Source organism: Anopheles merus, chromosome 3R, assembly GCF_017562075.2.
Source record: "Anopheles merus strain MAF chromosome 3R, AmerM5.1, whole genome shotgun sequence".
NCBI lineage: Eukaryota > Metazoa > Arthropoda > Insecta > Diptera > Culicidae > Anopheles > Anopheles merus.
In genome coordinates, this window is record NC_054084.1 from 35,550,289 (window position 1) to 35,568,443 (window position 18,155).

The following is an 18,155-nucleotide window of genomic DNA, read 5'->3' on the forward strand; positions in this document are numbered from 1 at the left end:
TCACATTTCTCTATCACTGTGCGTATAAGAACGATACGTGTTGTTTTCTCTGTCTACAAAAAGTTCAAGAGCGTGACCCCGAAAAAAGCAACTCAACACGTGCAAAATGCTCCACAAACTTCTTGATGATGCTACCTGTTTGATATTTATATTGAAAAAGAAATTGGAGTCAACTCCTGTCAGCATTTATCATTTGACCTCCTGACCGATAGGCACCTATGTTCTACCTGTTGCTATTTATAATGAATAATCAAACCCACCAAACCGTTACCAGCGGTACTTCCGGTTAGTGGCACGTGCTCCGGTCAGCTGTACCGTGCGTGGGTTCTCAGCAACAGGTTGTGCGAAGCACGTGGAGTTCGTAACATAGCTTTACATGCCTAGCAACGCAATCGGGCGTTTAGCTACCTTGGTTACCAAATATTTATCGAAATCGATCGGTTTAGTCGCTCATCGAGCAAAATCCTAGTAAACTGGGTAGTTTAGTCGAACGCTAACTGTCATCGTGTCCGGACGCTTTCCGGAAGTGTGCCGTTGGTGAGAGGTGTTTTATCTTGTAAAAGAAATTGTGTTTTTGATATTTTTAAGGTGTTTTTTTTTAATGAGTTTTTAGTTATTCGTGTCCGTTTTGCATGGTGAAATAAGGTAAGATGATAGTACATTAAGTATTTTTGCTTTTACAGTTCTGGAAAAGAATGATAGGTAATCGAAGATTAATTCATTTTTTTAATTTTTTCGAACTCTTTTTCGAACTTCTGCATGATTTTAACTTTTGAAATTGCAATATAGAATACACAAGAGGTTTTGAGGCATTTTTCTCGTTTTAAAAATGGTTTTAGTCCAATTCTTCTTTGACTGGTGGAAAATTTTTCACCAACGCCCAGTGCCTGTTATTTTCCACAAACCATAGCAACCTGTTTACCATCAAGCTCTGGGGGTAGCAGCGTAATCCGTTGCCAACAATTCCTTGACATTGATATTTGGAGCAGTGGTATTGCCGGAATTGCCGGAAACCAACAGCTGTTCTCTCAGTATACATCCCCACTGGGGTCGTTGTACCCCATTTCTCGGAATCGATTTATTTGCCGCATCAAACACATAAGCTACCGCTTCCTCCTTTTTTTTTTGCTTTCCAGCACGCCAATGAAACCCAGCACGGACCGCAGGGCGTCGGCCCCGGTTCGCAAGCGCACGCAAGATGGCACAATGGCTGCACGTACTGCCGGCGGCAGTTCGGAAGCAGCCGGACCCTCGGGTTTGCTGCGGATCAATCGCCGTGCCCATCCGGAGCACAACACGAAGCAGATCTGGCGCGAATTGAACATGCCGACGGATTGCGATTTTCTTGGCCCGAACGTGTTCAGCCTGCCGGAGAAGCTGTTGCGCCACAGTACGAAGATGCGGCCGTCCCCGTTGGCACGGCCCAAACCGGACCGGAATGCGGATAAAAAGAGTAGGAACACTTATCAGACAAAGATTTGGTTATAAATTCATTAACTGTTTCTGTTTTATTTACTCAAAGAGATTCGCTCCTACACCGCACTGCGCAAAGATCGTGAAGACTTCCGCCGACGGCTGGTACGGCTGATCGTGCGCAAGGAACATGAACGGGACGATCCGGAAAACACGTTCCCGAACGTGGAGGAGCGGGAAATGCTGCGGTACTATCACTACATCCGGCATGGCATTGATACGGTGCATGTGTCACCGATCGATAAGCGTGTGCTGCAGCGCATCCTGCGCCTCATACCGAAGAATTTGACCCGCTGGAAGCAGCCGCTGCGCGATATTATCGGTGAGATTAAGGAAGACTACTCGTTTGCCGTGCGCAAGGCGGTGGTAGACTTTGTGCTGGGCGACGCAATGACCAAGTACGCACGGAAGGAAGAGATCACGCCGGGCCGGTTGGAAATTAAGGAGCTGCGATTGAAGTGGAAACATCGGTACGATGAAAATCAGGCCAAGATTAAGCGGAATCTGTTCTCGATCAACGCGTGCTCGGAGCAGATCCTCGAGCTTTGGGATACGACCTTCAAGAAGATGCTGCTGGTAAACGTGCAGGAACTGGTGGCGAAAGGGGAAGCGTACGATTTGACCGAGTTTACGGTGAGTAAGCAATCGGGATTTTGGAGTCCTTTTTTGGGGCCACGTACATCTAACAATGTGATATCTATGCACCTTTTTTATTGCTTTTAGTCCACGGTGAACCAACAAATTGAAGAAACGAGACTAACTCTATCGGAAAAATGGTACGGTGCGATCAAGACGATCTTTCAGAAAGGCATCAAGAAGAAGCTCATCCCGGATGATTCGAAGCCGAAGATGTTGAAGAAGTTCTTCAACTCTTTAGCGACGCTGATGACGAGACAGCTGCAAAACCTGTGCATTAGCAGCATTGAATCGTACACTCACTACATCTGTGATGTTGGGGTAATACATCTGCTTTGTCTAACGATTTTGATATGTCCATATGTGAGATTACCATGTCCAATTCTTGGTTGTTTTTTTTTTTGCAGCGCTCAAACCAAGGATTTCGGCTGACAATTCTGTTGGAAAATCAAGATACACTCTCCTTCATACCGAGCTTTCCAAGGTTTCAGATTGAGATATTGAAGATTATCGATAACATTGTAAAATCCGTCAAAAGTTTCCAGCGGATCGAACGGCAAATCTATCCCGATCTACCTTGTCCGCATGAAACGCTGAGGGTTCGTCGCTATTACATACGCCTCGGTTTAGTTTTAGCTCAAATGCATTCCTCTTTTCCTCTCAAAATAGCCTGAAATTCCGCCGGAAGTGATTAACATTTGCAAGGAGAAAATCCACGATGTGCTCGAGGAGCAACGCATTGGACCGGAGCTGCGCATGCAGGACTTTGACAACTACATGACGCTGATGAACGGGTCGGACATCGACGACATCGAGCGGTTCATGGCGAAGCGGCCCAGCTTCGAGGAGTACTGCACGTACATACAGCGCTACAAAAAGATGGAAAATGAGGTGGCGCGCGAAATCTACGGCGTGGTGTCGATGGGTTTCTACGAGTTTCATCGCGAGGGGCTGATCGATACGCTCGAGGGTTCGGCGAAGTACATGCAGGACGCACTGATAGAGCAAATGACGAAAGATCAGCAGAACGGGGCGCAGCAGCTGGCGGTCGAGTATGAGGCGATCTCGACGAAGGTCATCACTATCCCGAAGGATACGGTGGAGCTGATGACGCTGAAGGCGTACGCGATACGGATGGAGGAGACGACGATACCGGAGATGGAGGAGCGGCTCAAGAAGAATCTGCACCATCTGCTGTACCTGACGGACTATACGATCTTTACGCCGCTGCAGATCAAGCAGAACAACAACACGTTCCAGTGGTACATGAAGATGCCGACCATCTTCCAGGACCACAAGAACATCATCGCGGAGAAGGTGATTGAGTATCAGGACGCGCTGAAGCGACGCATTGAGAGCTTCCGGCGCGACCTGGAGCTGTTCTGGCAGCAGGTGAAGGAGTACGACTCGTGGGGTGACATTAAGAATCTGCAGAAGTACAAGAAGAAGGCGACGGCACTGGATAATAAGTTGGTGGCGGCGATGGAAAAGATTGACCACATCAATGAGGAGGAGACGGCGTACGGGTGGGAGCTGTCCCAGTACCCGATCCGCAAGCAGTGCCACGATAAGCTGGCCCCGTACAAGCAGCTGTACGATGCGGGGCAGGAGTTTATGGACAAGCACGATCTGTGGATGCACTCGCAGGTGGGAATGCACGATCCGGAGCAGATCGACGATACGGTCGGGTTGCTCTACCGGACGGTGTACAAGCTGGAGAAGCACTTTTCCGATTCGTATCAAACGCAACGCTTGGCGCATGATGTGAGTGTGCGGGGTCTTTTGTTCGTCTTTGAGGTGCTGCTTTGGTCACGATTTACCTTTTATTCAATTTCAGATCAAGACACGTATCGATCAGTTCAAGACACACTTGCCGATTGTGCAGACGTTGGGAAACCCTGGTATGAAGGAACGGCACTGGGAACAGGTGTCGGAAATCATTGGATTCCCTATACGCATTTCGGCCGAGCTGACGCTGGAGCGTGTGATCGATTATGGGCTGGATGACTACATCCAGCGATTTGAAACCATTTCGGAGAGTGCAACGAAGGAGAACAACCTGGAAAAGGCAATGATCAAGATGGTGAACGAGTGGAGCGATATGTCGTTCGTGGTGCTGCCGTACCGAGACACAGGCACGTACATCCTAGCGGCGATCGATGACATCCAGGTGCTGCTGGACGATCACATCATCAAGACGCAGACGATGAAGAGTTCGCTGTACATTAAGCCGTTCGAAAAAGATATCATGTAAGTATGGTCGCTGATCCTCCAAACTTCCCAAACTTGGTAAGATGATATGATTCGCACATGTAATACACCACTACCTGTCCAGCGCCTGGGAGAAGAAGCTGATGCTGCTGCAGGACATACTGGATGATTGGCTGAAGGTGCAGGCGACCTGGATGTACCTGGAGCCGATCTTTTCGAGCCCGGACATACAGTCGCAGATGCCGGAAGAGGGTCGCCGGTTCAGTGCGGTCGACAAGATCTGGAAGGATCTGATGAAGTCGGTGCAGGCCGACACGAAGGTTTTGGTGGTGCTGGAAATAGACAAAATGTCGGAGAAGCTGAAGAAATCGTACGGCCTGCTGGAGGTGATCCAGAAGGGGCTAAACGAGTATCTGGAGAAGAAGCGGCTTTACTTTCCCCGCTTCTTCTTCCTGTCAAACGACGAGCTGCTGGAGATTCTGTCCGAAACGAAGGATCCGACCCGCGTCCAGCCGCACCTGAAGAAGTGTTTCGAGGGCATTGCGTCGCTTAACTTTACCGAAGCGCTCGACATTACGATGATGCGCTCGAGCGAGGGCGAAGAGGTGGACCTGGTGGAGGAGGTGTCCACCAGCAAGGCGAAGGGCCAGGTGGAGAAGTGGCTGCTCGATTTGGAGCATTCGATGAAGAAGAGCATCCACCTGAAGGTGGGCAAATCGTACGAGGCGTACACGGAGACGGAACGCCACAAGTGGGTGCTGATGTGGCCGGGCCAGTGCATCCAGTGCATTTCGTGTGCGTTCTGGACGCTCGAGACTACGATGTGCTTTGATAGTGAAGATCCGCTGGCCGCGCTGGAAGAGTATCTGGAGACGTGCAAGGTGCAGATCTCGTTCATTGTGGATTTGGTGCGCGGGAAGCTGGCGATGCAGAATCGGCTTACCCTGGGCGCACTGGTTGTGCTGGATGTGCACGCGCGGGATGTACTGCTGGACATGATCGAGCAGAAGACGACCCAGGTGGATGATTTCAACTGGTTGGCCCAGTTCCGGTACTACTTTGAGGAGCAAAACCTGGCGACCCGCATGATCAACTCCACGCTGATGTACGGGTATGAGTATTTGGGCAATACGGCGCGGCTGGTGATAACACCGCTGACCGATCGCTGCTTCCGGACGCTGTTCGGCGCGCTGCATCTCCATCTGGGCGGAGCCCCCGAAGGTCCAGCCGGGACGGGCAAGACGGAGACGACCAAAGATTTGGCGAAAGCCGTCGCGAAGCAGTGCGTAGTGTTCAACTGCTCGGATGGGTTGGACTACATCGCGCTGGGCAAGTTTTTCAAGGGTCTCGCGTCCTGCGGCGCCTGGTCGTGCTTTGACGAGTTTAATCGCATCGATCTGGAGGTGCTGTCGGTGGTGGCACAGCAAATTTTAACCATCCAGCGGGGCATCAACTCCGGCTCGCCGACGATGGTGTTCGAGGGCACGACGCTCAATCTCGACCCGAGCTGTGCCGTGTTTATCACGATGAACCCGGGCTATGCGGGCCGTTCGGAGCTGCCGGACAATTTGAAGGCACTGTTCCGGTCGGTCGCAATGATGGTCCCGGACTATGTGCTCATCTCGGAGATTGAGCTGTACGCGTACGGGTTTTTGAACGCGAAGCCGCTCGCGGTGAAGATCGTCGCCACGTATCGACTCTGCTCGGAGCAGCTGAGCTCGCAGCCCCACTACGACTACGGGATGCGGGCGGTCAAATCGGTACTGAAGGCGGCCGGCGCACTGAAGCTCCGCTACCCGGACGAATCGGAAGACATATTGGTGCTGCGGTCGATTAAGGATGTAAATTTGGCGAAATTCCTCAACCAAGATGTGCCACTGTTCCAGGGCATCATCTCGGACCTGTTTCCGGGCGTGGTGCTGCCGAAGCCGGACTACGCAGTGTTCGATGCCGCGGTGGAGAAAGCGTGCGAGAAGAACAACAAGCAGTTCACGCCCTTCTTCCTGGAGAAGGTGCAGCAGCTGTACGAGATGATCGTAGTGCGACACGGGCTGATGATCGTGGGACCACCGCTGGGCGGCAAAACGACCGCGTACCGCGTGCTGGCGGAGGCGCTGGCTACGATTGAGGAGCTGGGCGAGATGGGCGAGCATCGGGCACAGTACACGGTGATGAACCCGAAGGCGATCACGATGGGTCAGCTGTACGGGCAGTTCGATCCGGTGTCGCACGAGTGGAGCGATGGCATACTGGCGGTAAGCTATCGGCACTATGCGCAGAGCACGAGCACGGATCGCAAGTGGCTAATATTCGATGGGCCGGTCGACGCGATCTGGATCGAGAACATGAACACGGTGCTGGACGACAACAAGAAGCTGTGCCTGATGTCGGGCGAAATCATACAGCTGTCGTCGACGACGAACCTCATCTTCGAGGTGATGGATCTGGATGCCGCATCGCCGGCCACGGTGTCGCGCTGCGGCATGATCTACATGGAGCCCAGCTCGCTGGGCTGGGAGCCGGTGCTGGAGTCGTGGAAGAACACGCTCCCGCCGGCCCTCCACTCGATGAACAAGCAGGTGATCACGCAGATGTTTCACCGCTTCTGCCCGATGCTGCTGTGGTTCGTGCGCCGGGGCGGCGGACTGCGCGAGATGATGCCGACCAGCGACTCGAACCTGGTGCTGTCGGTGATGCATCTGTTCGACTGCTTCATGGACGACTACCGGAACGAGGCGTACATGAAGGCGGTGTCGGAGGTGGACGTGCGGGCGCAGCTCGAGGGGGTGTTCTTCTTTTCCTGCATTTGGGCTATTGGCGGGCCGCTCGAAACCGACAGCCGGGGCAAGTTTAGCGAGCTCTTCCGCGCACTGACGGAGAAAGTGTTTCCGCCCGAGCTGAACGAGAAGTTCCGCATACCGGAGCATCTGCAGGTGCAGCCGCTCTCGAAGCCATTCATCTTCCAGATCCCGAAGGGCGGCACCGTCTTCGACTACCGCTTCACCAAGGAGGGCAAGGGCAAGTGGCGCCCGTGGGCCGAGGAGATCGGCCAGAGCACCAGCATCCAGCGGGACGTGCCGGTGAATCAGGTGATCGTGCCGACGATCGAAACGATACGCATCGGTGCACTGCTGGAGCTGCTGGTGCAGCACGGCAAGTGTTTGCTGCTGGTGGGACCCACCGGCACCGGGAAGAGCGTCTACACGATCGACTTTCTGCTGAAGCGCAACGATACGAACGTGTTTAAGCCGCTGCTGATAAGCTTCTCGGCGCAGACGACCGCCAACCAGGTGCAGGACATCATCATGTCGAAGCTGGACAAGCGGCGCAAGGGTGTGTTCGGGCCGCCGCTCGGCAAGAAGTGTGTCGTGTTCATCGACGACGTGTCGATGCCGCTGAAGGAAACGTACGGTGCGCAACCACCGATCGAGATAGTGCGCATGTGGCTGGACCACTGTCTCTGGTACGACCGGAAGGACGTGACGGCGATGAAGCTGGTCGATCTGCAGCTGATGTGCGCGATGGGACCGCCGAGCACGGGCAACACGGTCTCGCCCCGGTTCTCGCAGCATTTCAACGCGATCGCGCTGGACGAGTTCGACGATCAGACGCTGATCGGCATCTTCAGCAAGATCGTGCTGTGGCATCTAGATACGCGGGGCTTCTCGAAAGAGTTTGACCCGTGCATCGATGAGATCGTACTGTCGACGCTTCAGATTTATCGCCAGGCGCGTGCCATCCTGCTACCGACGCCGGCCAAATGCCACTATCTCTTCAATCTGCGCGACTTTTCGCGCGTCATCCAGGGTGTGCTGCTGTCCGTGCCGGAGGGCACGGAAACGCTCAACAGCATGCGGCGGTTGTGGGCGCACGAGATACTGCGCGTGTACGGCGATCGGCTGGTGGACGACAGTGATCGCGAGTGGCTGTTCGAGGAGCTGTGCACCGTGATACGCGAGTACATGAAGGAGGATCCGAAGGACCTGTTCGATCGGTTTGTGGAAGGAAATGAGCTGACGGAAACGTCGCTGCGAGCGCTAATGTTCTGTGACTTCACAAACCCGAAGGCAGACACGAAACTGTACCTGGAGGTGATGGATATTGAGGAGCTGAGCTTTGTGGTGGAGTCGTACCTGGTGGAGTACAACAACATGTCGAAGAAGCCGATGTCGCTGGTACTGTTCCGTTTTGCGATCGAGCATCTGTCCCGGATCTGTCGCATTATCAAGCAGCCGCGCAGCCATGCGCTGCTGGTTGGGGTCGGTGGTTCCGGTCGACAGTCGCTGGCCCGCATTGCATCGCATATATGTTCGTACGAGCTCTACCAGGTATGCGCCACGGTCTGCCTGAGTTGTCGTGTCAAGTGTTGATTATTGTCGCTTCGCGTCTTTTCTCAGGTTGAGATATCACGCCAGTACGGCATGACGGAGTGGCGTGAGGATATGAAGAACCTGCTGAAGAAAGTCTGCGGCTCCGATCAGCACATCTGCTTCCTGTTCACGGACACGCAGATCAAGGAGGAAGGATTTCTGGAGGACATTAACAATCTGCTCAACTCGGGAGAAATTCCCAATCTCTTCACTAACGAGGAAAAATCGGAAATTATCGAGAAGATGCGTCAGATGGATCGTCAGAAGGAGAAGAGTCAGCAGACGGATGGTAGTTTGGTGGCTCTGTTCAATTTGTTTGTTACTGTAAGTCTCTAGCTGAAGATCTGAAGGGTCTTCTGCGCAGGCGAAAGTACATTGTATCACTCCATTGCAGATCATACGAGATCAGCTGCATATCGTGCTGTCGATGTCACCGATCGGTGATGCCTTCAGGAACAGGGTTCGCAAGTTCCCCTCGGTCGTGAACTGCTGTACGATCGACTGGTTTCAACCGTGGCCTAAAGATGCACTGACAGCGGTCGCAACCAAGTTTTTGTCCACGGTGGAGATGACCGATATGGAGCGTCAGTGCTGTATCGATATGTGCATGGAGTTCCACACCACTACCCAGCAGCTGTCGGATGAGTTCCTGTTGCGGCTGAAACGCTACAACTACGTCACACCGACCTCGTATCTGGAGATGATCCACACTTTCAAGACACTGCTTGACAAGAAGCGCACGTATGTGACGATCTCTGGTGTCCTGTTTCCAGTTCCAAATACTTGCTTGTTTGCGTTTTCTTCTTTACAGCGAGGTGCTGACGGGGAAAAATCGCTACCTGACCGGGTTGAAGCAGCTGGAGATTGCGGCCCAACAGATCGGTGTAATGCAGGAGCAGCTCGAGGCAGTACAGCCGCAGATGAAGATCGCCGCTGAAACCGTTGCCCATCAGATGGCCAAAGTGCAGGCCGATAGTGAGGTAGCGGCCGAGCAGAAGCAGATGGTTGAAAAGGATGAAGCGGCCGCCCAAGAGCAGGCGGCAGCAGCGAACGCCATCAAAGAGGTGTGCGATGCGAAGCTGGCAGATGCCATGCCTATTCTGGATGCGGCCATGGAGGCACTGAACACACTCACGCCCGCTGACATTACGATTGTAAAGACGATGAAAAGTCCTCCGATTGGGGTGAAGGTGGTGATGGAGGCGGTTTGCATCCTGAAGGATCTAAAGCCGGATCGGGTGCAGAACCCATCTGGGATGGGCATGGTCGAGGACTACTGGGGTCCATCGAAGCGTGTGCTGGGGGATATTAAGTTCATGGACGGGTTGCTTAACTTCGACAAGGACGACATCCCGCCGAAGGTGATACAGAAGCTGGAGGAGCGCGTCTTCACGAACGAAAACTTCGACCCGGAGAAGGTGAAGGCGGCATCTACGGCAGCGGAAGGGTTGTGCAAGTGGGTGATAGCAATCGCGAAGTACGACAAAGTGGCGAAGGAGATTGCCCCGAAGAAGGCGGCTCTTGCGGAAGCACAGGCCAGCTACAATGTAAGGAATTCAATGCGTTTCACTCGTTGTTTCCACCATGTTCTCTAACGATTTTTCTTCTTCTGTCTCCCCATTTAAGTCTGCAATGACGATACTGAACGCAAAGCTGGAGCAACTGCGCATTGTCGAAGAAAACCTTGCCGATCTTCAGCGTAAGCTAGACGAACAGATTGCTCAGCATGCGAAGCTGCAGGCGAATGTGGAGCTGTGCATGAAGAAGCTCGAGCGTGCAACGGAGATAATTACCGGACTGGGCGGTGAGAAGGATCGATGGCAAACGGCTGCCGACACGCTGGCCCTGATATACGACACACTGACGGGGGATGTCCTGATTGCGTCAGGGATCGTTGCGTACCTCGGACCGTTCACGATGCAGTTCCGGGCACAGCAAATCGCCCAGTGGATCGAACGGTGTACGGATCGTGGGATTATCTGTTCACCCGACTTCCAACTCGTCAACGTGCTGGGCAATCCGGTGGACATTCGGGCGTGGAACATCTTCGGACTGCCGAGTGATGCGTTTTCCGTCGAAAGTGCCATCATAATTCAGTAAGAATTTAATGGCTTCGTTTACTTATAGGATTTGTGCTGAGATCCTGTTAGATATTGGATTCCGTTTGCAGAAGCAACTTGTGTTAAAATTAGATATGAACAATGTAATGTAATTTTTCTTCCCTCTTTTTTTTTAGCAACGCTCGTCGCTGGCCACTAATGATCGATCCCCAGGGGCAAGCAAACAAGTGGGTACGCAACATGGAGAAAGCCAACCGCATTTGCATCATCCGCCTGACGCAGCCCGACTATACGCGCGTCCTCGAGAACGCCATCCAGTTCGGGCTGCCCGTGCTGCTAGAAAACGTCGGCGAAGAGATCGAACCCATGCTGGAGCCGATACTGCTCAAGCAGATCTTCCGCCAGGGCGGCACCATGTGCATCAAGCTCGGCGATTCCATCATCGAGTATAACGATTCGTTCAAATTTTACATCACCACGAAACTGCGTAGCCCTCACTATCTGCCCGAAATTGCGGTCAAGGTGACGCTGCTCAACTTTATGATCACGCAAACGGGCCTGCAGGATCAGCTCCTCTCCATAACGGTAGCGCGCGAGCGGCCCGACCTGGAGACGGAGAAAAACTCGCTGATCGTGCAGGGGGCGGAGAACAAGCGGCAGCTGCAGGAGATCGAGGACAAGATCCTGCAGGTGCTGTCGTCCGAGGGGAACATCCTTGAGGACGAGACGGCCGTGTCGGTCCTAAGCTCGTCGAAAACGCTGGCGAACGAGATCAACGAGAAGCAAATCATTGCCGAGGTGACCGAGCGTCAGATCGATGTGGCCCGGCTGCAGTACACACCGATCGCGGCCCACTCGACGGTGCTGTTCTTCACGATCGCGGACCTGGCCTGCATCGATCCGATGTATCAGTACAGCCTGTCCTGGTTCGTGAACCTGTTCACCGCGGCTATCGACAATACCGAGAAGGTGGACGAGGTCCCAGCACGGTTGGAGGACCTTAGGACCTACTTCACGTACAGTCTGTACGAGAACATCTGCCGGAGTTTGTTCGAGAAGGATAAGATACTGTTTTCGCTACTGCTTGCTACCAATTTGCAGCAGGACGCTGGGCAGCTTGGGGCGGCTGAGCTGATGTTTCTGCTTACGGGGGGTGTTGGGTTGGACAATCCGGATCCGAATCCGGCTGCGGGATGGTTGCCGGATAAGAATTGGGACGAGCTGTGCCGGTTGACGGTGTCGTTCGAGGCGTTTGGGGCGCTGAAGGAGCATGTGGTGAAGAATTTGAGTAGCTGGAAGCAGTACTTTGATGATTATACTCCTCATGAAGCGCCCATTCCGGAACCGTGGAACACGAAGTTGACGCCGTTTCAGAAGTTGCTGGTACTGCGGTGTTTCCGGGCGGATAAGCTCGTTCCAGCGATTGAGCTGTATGTGGCGAGTAAGTAAAATATTAAATGTTTCCTTTCTGAAATGTCGAGTGGGAGGTTGTATGAGAGATTCTCAACCCTCTGAAGAATAGGAGTAACAAACTTATTTGTGAACAGAGGATTGGTTATTTTCCTTGGATCCCCTTGTGAAATCGTTGCTCATAGCAGCCGCCTAGTTTGCTTTGTGCTTAATCCTTGGGTTTAAGTTGTAAAAGGAAGTCAAATGATCGTCTTATTCCTATTCCCTATTCCAGAAACGATGGAACCAAAGTACGTCGAGCCTCCGGCCTTCAACTTGGGCGCATCGTACGACGAATCCAACTGCTGCGTTCCACTCATCTTCGTGCTAACACCCGGCACCGACCCAACCGCAACACTGATCAAGTTTGCCGACTCGCAAGGACTCGGCGCCAACCGCCTCTTCTCCTTATCGCTCGGCCAAGGTCAGGGCCCGATCGCGACCAAAATGATCGACGAGGGCACCAAGTTTGGTAACTGGGTTCTGCTGCAAAACTGCCACCTGGCCCAGAGCTGGATGCCGACGCTCGAGAAGATTTGCGAAAGCTTCCAGCCGGACACAACCCATCCCGACTTCCGGCTGTGGCTCACCTCCTACCCGACGGAGCACTTCCCGGTGGTGGTGTTGCAGAACGGAATCAAGATTACCAATGAGCCGCCGAAGGGGCTGCGCATGAACGTGACGCGCTCGTTCATGAGCGACCCGATCTCGAACGTGGAGTGGTTCGAGGCGTGCAAGCAGCCGGCCAACTTTAAGAAGCTGCTGTTTAGCCTGTGCTTCTTCCACGGCATCGTGCAGGAGCGGCGCCAGTTTGGGCCGATCGGGTGGAACATACCGTACGAGTTTAATGAGACCGACCTGAGCATCAGCCTGACGCAGCTGCGCATGTTTTTGGACGAATACGAGGAGGTGCCGTATGTAGCGCTGCGCTACCTGACGGGCGAGTGTAACTATGGCGGGCGGGTGACGGACGATTGGGATCGGCGGTGTCTGAACACGATACTGGGCCGGTTCTATACGGCCGCGGTGGTGGAGGATGCCGATTACATCTTTGACGAGGCGGGCCTGTACCCGGTGCCGGAGCTGAAGGAGCACGAAGAGTTTATGACGTTCATCCGGGAGCTGCCGATCATTGCCCGGCCGGGCGTGTTTGGGCTGCACGAGAATGCGGACATTATCAAGGACCAGAAGGAGACGGACACACTGCTGGCCAGTGCACTTAAGACGCAGGTATGTGTGACGCGTTTGGCTGATGCTTTTAGCAATTCATAACGACCCAAACTTCCTTACTTGATGCTAATCCAAAAGGATCGTACGGTAAGTATGGGATATTGAAGTTTATTTGGGGTTCCAAGGGAGTTCAAGCTAAACAACAGTGAGTATAGGGACTGTGAGTCCCGACAGCACGTTTAATGTAAGAGGCTTTAGACGTCTTTTGACGTCTTTATGTGTTAGTTAAAACAAATTTTTAATACTATTTTCCAAATCCAATGCTACCTCTCAACCTCAAACCGTTTCCCTTAGGATTTGCTGCAAATGAAGGTAAAGTATGGAAAGCTGGGTTGAAGAGTTAAAAGTGATGTAACAATTGCTTAAAATTAGTTATCAAATCTACATAATTTTATATTCCCTTTTGATTGGCTTCTAAATCTCTCGTTGGATTATATTAATCAATTGGCAATTGACAGATTCTTGAGGATCTGAAGGTTTGTACCAAATTTGAAAGAAGAATTATTACTTTAGTTAATTTCAAAGTGTAAATTGAATTCAAATTTAATTATGATTTTGTTTAGAGTTTTAAATTCAATCGATCATTAATTGCGTTTAAATCGTTCCAGAACACATCGACCGGTGTGTTCAAGGAGACGCCCGCCGAGCTGGTCATTCGTGTGTCGACCGATATGTTGAAGCGGCTGCCGGCGGAATTCGATCGTGAAGCGGCACTGGAGAAGTATCCTACCGATTATCATCAGGTGCTTTCGATCGATATTTGAAGCTGACTGCTGACTCCACTAAAACCCCAAAACCCCTTCTACCCCTTCCAGAGCATGAACACGGTGCTGGTGCAGGAGATGGTACGGTTCAACAATCTGCTCATCTGCATCCGGAGCAGCCTGCAGACGGCCCGCAAAGCGATGCAGGGACTGGTCGCCATGTCGCCCACCGTCGAGGAGGTGGTCAGTGCCGTACTGATTGGCAAAATCCCTTCCGTGTGGGCGAAACGATCCTACCCCAGCCTGAAACCGCTCGGCTCGTACATTGTGGACTTCATTGCACGGCTTGAATTTCTCCAGAAATGGTACGACGAAGGACCGCCGGCCACCTTCTGGGTGTCTGGGTTTTTCTTCACCCAGGCGTTTCTAACCGGCGCTCAGCAAAACTTTGCCCGCAAGTACGTCATACCGATCGATCTGCTCGTGTTCGACAACGAGGTGTTGCGCGAGACGGACATTACCGAACCGCCGGAGGATGGGGTGTACGTGTACGGACTGTTCCTGGAGGGGACCCGCTGGGACAGGGAGAAGGGCTACCTGCAGGAGTCCATTCCGCGGGTGCTTTTCGACACCGTGCCCTACGTGAGTATACGATTCTTCAGGGTCGAGGAGAAGTGATTGAGTGGTTTCATTTAATATTGTTGCTCAATTTTTTAGATACTACTCAAACCGATGAAGAAAGACGACTTTGTACCACGGCACACGTACCGGTGTCCGGTTTACAAGACGGCGGAACGGCGCGGCACACTCTCGACGACCGGTCACAGTACGAACTTTGTCATAGCGCTGCTGCTGAATTGTGATCCGAACGTTAGGACGGACCACTGGGTTATGCGCGGTGCGGCTATGCTGTGTCAGCTTAGTCACTAACCGGTTTTACCTTCGTGGATGGAAGTGGCATGGTATTCATGGTACAAAAGAAGGTATTTCCTAGCTTTTTTATCCCCTCTTTCGTCTGTCTTTGGCGTGAGACTGGTGGTGGAATTTAAATTAACGGGGGTTTTCCTATCAAACTATTACTGACGTATTTTGGAAACGGCATTCCATATTCCAATTCCAATTGGATGTAATTCCATATTGAAATTAAATTAGTATCATCTACTGCTCTGTATTTTTGAAATTTTTGTCTCTTTCCCAATATTTAATATTCGAATATTTTCATTAAAAAAAAAAACAATAATCATTTAGAGGGACATAATAAAAATGTCATAATACATCATAATTTTATTTCATGACTTAAACCCATTGCATGTAATATATATAGGAGGATGTGCACCGATAATACGGAGGGTTGTGGAATAATATATAATATATATACTTCACGTAATAATAATACGATAAAATATGCTTCACAAACATAGAAATGGCAGACATGGTCAATAAGTTGTGTTTAGTAGTTCATAACAGTAAATGACAGAATATAGGTGTAACTCTGGTTGGCTGAGAGCAACGTAAAATCGTTGTGTAAGATTCTTTTCCTGTATACTTCTGTTCGCTCTTCCAACACACAAAAACATACTTTGGCCGTGTTCCGGGTGTTTTCTGCTCCGTGTGACACAGATCTACCCGCCTGAGGTTCCTCGATTTACACTGGGTGGAGTGGTTTTTCGTTTTTGTTTTGTTTAACATGTATTATAGAAAATTGTTTAACTTTGCGTGTAATTTGGATAAACGTGTATGTGTGTGTGAACACAATTTAGAGATTAAAAATCTGGCACCGAATGGTCCATCTTGCCCCGCAGCCACGAGGTGGATAGCTTCTTGATCATCACGTCGTAGATCATCTTCGGCACGATCGTGAGCGTCATGACCTGGTCCGAGCTGCTGATCAGCTCCCGGATTTCCTTGTCCTTCATGGCGATCACATTTTGCCCGTTCACCTCGAGCAGCTGCTGATCGATCAGCAGTCCGTTGCGGGCGGCGGACGAATCCTTCACGATCGCCGTAATGGTGCCATTGTTAAACTGGAACCCGAAGCTACCGGCCGAATCTTTGTGCAGTGTAATGGCACGCTCGAAGGGTCTGTGTGGGGTGGAAATTGTGTTTTTGAATACAAAACGGGCCTTCCCGAGCATGCTCTTCCGATAGTGTACATACCGATCGCGCACCACCACCGAGATGTTGTTCTTGTCGCTCTTCTTCAGCAGCTTGTGCACATCGTCCACGGAAAAGCCGGCCACCAGCGTACCGTTGATTTGCAGTATCTGGTCGCCAAAGCGCAAACCCGCCAACGCGGCCGGACTGTTCTTTACAACCACGCACACAAAAATGCCCTTATTGATTGCCTGCACCCGCAGGCCGACCTTCTTGTCCGCACCCTTGCACATTACGAGCTGTTAAGGTGTGTGTGTGTAGGAGGTGTGAATAGATTACCCAGAAAAGAGAAAACGGGTTTTAGTAACAATGGAAGTGTGTGTGTAATGTGTAACAGTTGCTTACCTCACGAATGCCGTTCGTCACTTGGGCACGCTGCAGCCCAGTAAAGTGGCCCGAAACGGGTGCGACCATGTTGGCATTGCTCACGAACGCCACCGCCGACTGCTGGGGTACGATCGCGGTCGACGGGGCAACGTGCGCTGGTGCCATGTACTGGGGCATGTTCGCCTGGATCATCTCCTTGGACAGCTCCAGGCCCATGTACTCGTACAGATCGGGATACATGATGCTGGCCGCCATCGGAGGGGAAGAGGGTTTTTCATCCATCTTCGCCGAGGGTGTGTCATTTGCGAAGCTGGGATACAACCCGTAAGCATCCTTTGGGGCGGATGGCGGGTATGGAAGATGCTGCTGCTGTTGCTGGGCTGCAGCGGTGGCGATGGCCGTGTTTTGTGACTGCACCATCTTATCCACCAGCATGTCCTCGAGCGACGGATAGAGCGACATCTTGGACGTGTATGTGTGTGCTGAAATGAGAAGCAAAATTTGCTTAGAGCTGATGAAAGATGATGATGTGCCGTCGATTGTTCTGTGGGGGGAATATAATACGCTAAACTGATAAGCGTACAATTTGAACTAGATGTTTTGATAAGCTTTAGCGTTTGTGTGGCCGAGCAGCAATTGAACATGAGTCATTGCGAAAGATGCGGTGATGCTGTCGAATGATCAAAACTGTCCAGCTACCTTTTTCCGAGAGACTGATAAACAAAACTTGATTAACACTTTGCGTATCTAAGCTCAACCCTAGCAACCGAACTGCTGTTGTTCTACTCCTAAAAACTGCCCTTTATGCACCAGCGACTGAACTAGCGAATGTGTGCCCTTCTAGCTCTTTGTTGTCTAAGGCTCTTTGTTATCCCTAAAAACCACTCCAGACGCCCAAGAAGAATACACGCGCTGCCACCAAATCGAAGAAGAAATGCACTTTTATGCGCCCCAGATGACATTGATGCAGTACGGCGCATTTTATTATGTTCTTGTGGGGGGAGGGTGGCACAAAAAAATGAAACTTACTTTTGCGGAAATATAAAATGAACTAAACTGTGAAATCGGCACGTTTTGCGCTTCAAAAATTTCAACGCGGTACGAACGCAAGGCGTGACTCACACTGGCACTGGCCACACTCTCCAATCTCTGTGGGGGTTTATTTTGCTTCGCTAGCTAGATTTTATGCTGCTTTCGGCCGGAATATGAATCATCGTTCGGTTACGTTTCTTGGTTTTGTTCTTCTTTTTGCGGGCTCACGACGCCAGAACAACAACAACACACTGGAGGAGGAAAAAAGCTTATTTTTCCGGACTAACCTGCTGTGAAGGTGAATGTGGTGAAGGTTTATTCGGAGTATTGTACGTGCTCACAGCTTGGAAGCAGTTTTAGAAATAGATTGATTGCAATTTATTTCACTAACGATTCGATGCACGATTTGTTTTGTCCAGCAGATTTATTTGTTTTGATATGGCGCCCGTGCTGTCAACATGTGTGTAAACGCCACTGCAGCACAAGGTGTCTCCGGTGAGAATAAGTTT

The 18,155-nt window shown here is 51.5% G+C and overlaps 2 protein-coding genes across 4 annotated transcripts; one reads left to right on the forward strand and one right to left on the reverse strand.

Annotated features, from left to right (window-relative positions):
* Window positions 1–491: 491 nt before the first annotated feature.
* LOC121597806 (dynein heavy chain 7, axonemal) lies at window positions 492–15,304 on the forward strand. The gene is made up of 17 exons (XM_041923956.1): window positions 492–645; window positions 1,137–1,453; window positions 1,523–2,106; window positions 2,197–2,430; window positions 2,517–2,708; window positions 2,779–3,873; window positions 3,947–4,359; window positions 4,445–8,648; window positions 8,718–9,014; window positions 9,085–9,431; window positions 9,502–10,237; window positions 10,317–10,786; window positions 10,927–12,191; window positions 12,435–13,429; window positions 14,038–14,172; window positions 14,245–14,775; window positions 14,851–15,304. Exons 2-17 carry the CDS (start codon window positions 1,144–1,146, stop codon window positions 15,061–15,063), a joined length of 12,021 nt encoding a protein of 4,006 aa, XP_041779890.1. The 5' UTR covers window positions 492–645; window positions 1,137–1,143; the 3' UTR covers window positions 15,064–15,304.
* A 72-nt stretch (window positions 15,305–15,376) lies between these two features.
* Window positions 15,377–18,080, reverse strand: LOC121597811 (syntenin-1-like). 3 transcript variants are annotated; one of them, XM_041923968.1, is made up of 4 exons: window positions 17,934–18,080; window positions 16,633–17,096; window positions 16,291–16,526; window positions 15,377–16,215 (listed from the first exon to the last, which is right to left on the reverse strand). In XM_041923968.1, exons 2-4 carry the CDS (start codon window positions 17,074–17,076, stop codon window positions 15,897–15,899), a joined length of 999 nt encoding a protein of 332 aa, XP_041779902.1. In that variant the 5' UTR covers window positions 17,077–17,096; window positions 17,934–18,080; the 3' UTR covers window positions 15,377–15,896. The 3 variants fall into 3 exon arrangements, with proteins under 3 accessions (XP_041779902.1, XP_041779901.1, XP_041779903.1); XM_041923967.1 differs by lacking the exon at window positions 17,934–18,080 and adding an exon at window positions 17,644–17,841; XM_041923969.1 differs by lacking the exon at window positions 17,934–18,080 and adding an exon at window positions 17,314–17,525.
* Window positions 18,081–18,155: the final 75 nt, after the last annotated feature.

What these genes read in the sequence shown, in the direction of transcription:
- LOC121597811 (XM_041923968.1), bottom strand. Translation starts at nt 17,076, where the DNA reads ATGTCGCTCTATCCGTCGCTCGAGGACATGCTGGTGGATAAGATGGTG. An exon ending in TGACGAACGGCATTCGTGAG is followed by an intron (nt 16,527 to 16,632) that starts GTAAGCAACTGT and finishes ACACCTTAACAG; the next exon opens with CTCGTAATGTGCAAGGGTGC. An exon ending in TCGGTGGTGGTGCGCGATCG is followed by an intron (nt 16,216 to 16,290) that starts GTATGTACACTA and finishes CACCCCACACAG; the next exon opens with ACCCTTCGAGCGTGCCATTA.
- LOC121597806 (XM_041923956.1), top strand. Translation starts at nt 1,144, where the DNA reads ATGAAACCCAGCACGGACCGCAGGGCGTCGGCCCCGGTTCGCAAGCGC. An exon ending in CCGTTCGAAAAAGATATCAT is followed by an intron (nt 4,360 to 4,444) that starts GTAAGTATGGTC and finishes CTACCTGTCCAG; the next exon opens with CGCCTGGGAGAAGAAGCTGA. An exon ending in GATTGAGCTGTATGTGGCGA is followed by an intron (nt 12,192 to 12,434) that starts GTAAGTAAAATA and finishes TCCCTATTCCAG; the next exon opens with AAACGATGGAACCAAAGTAC.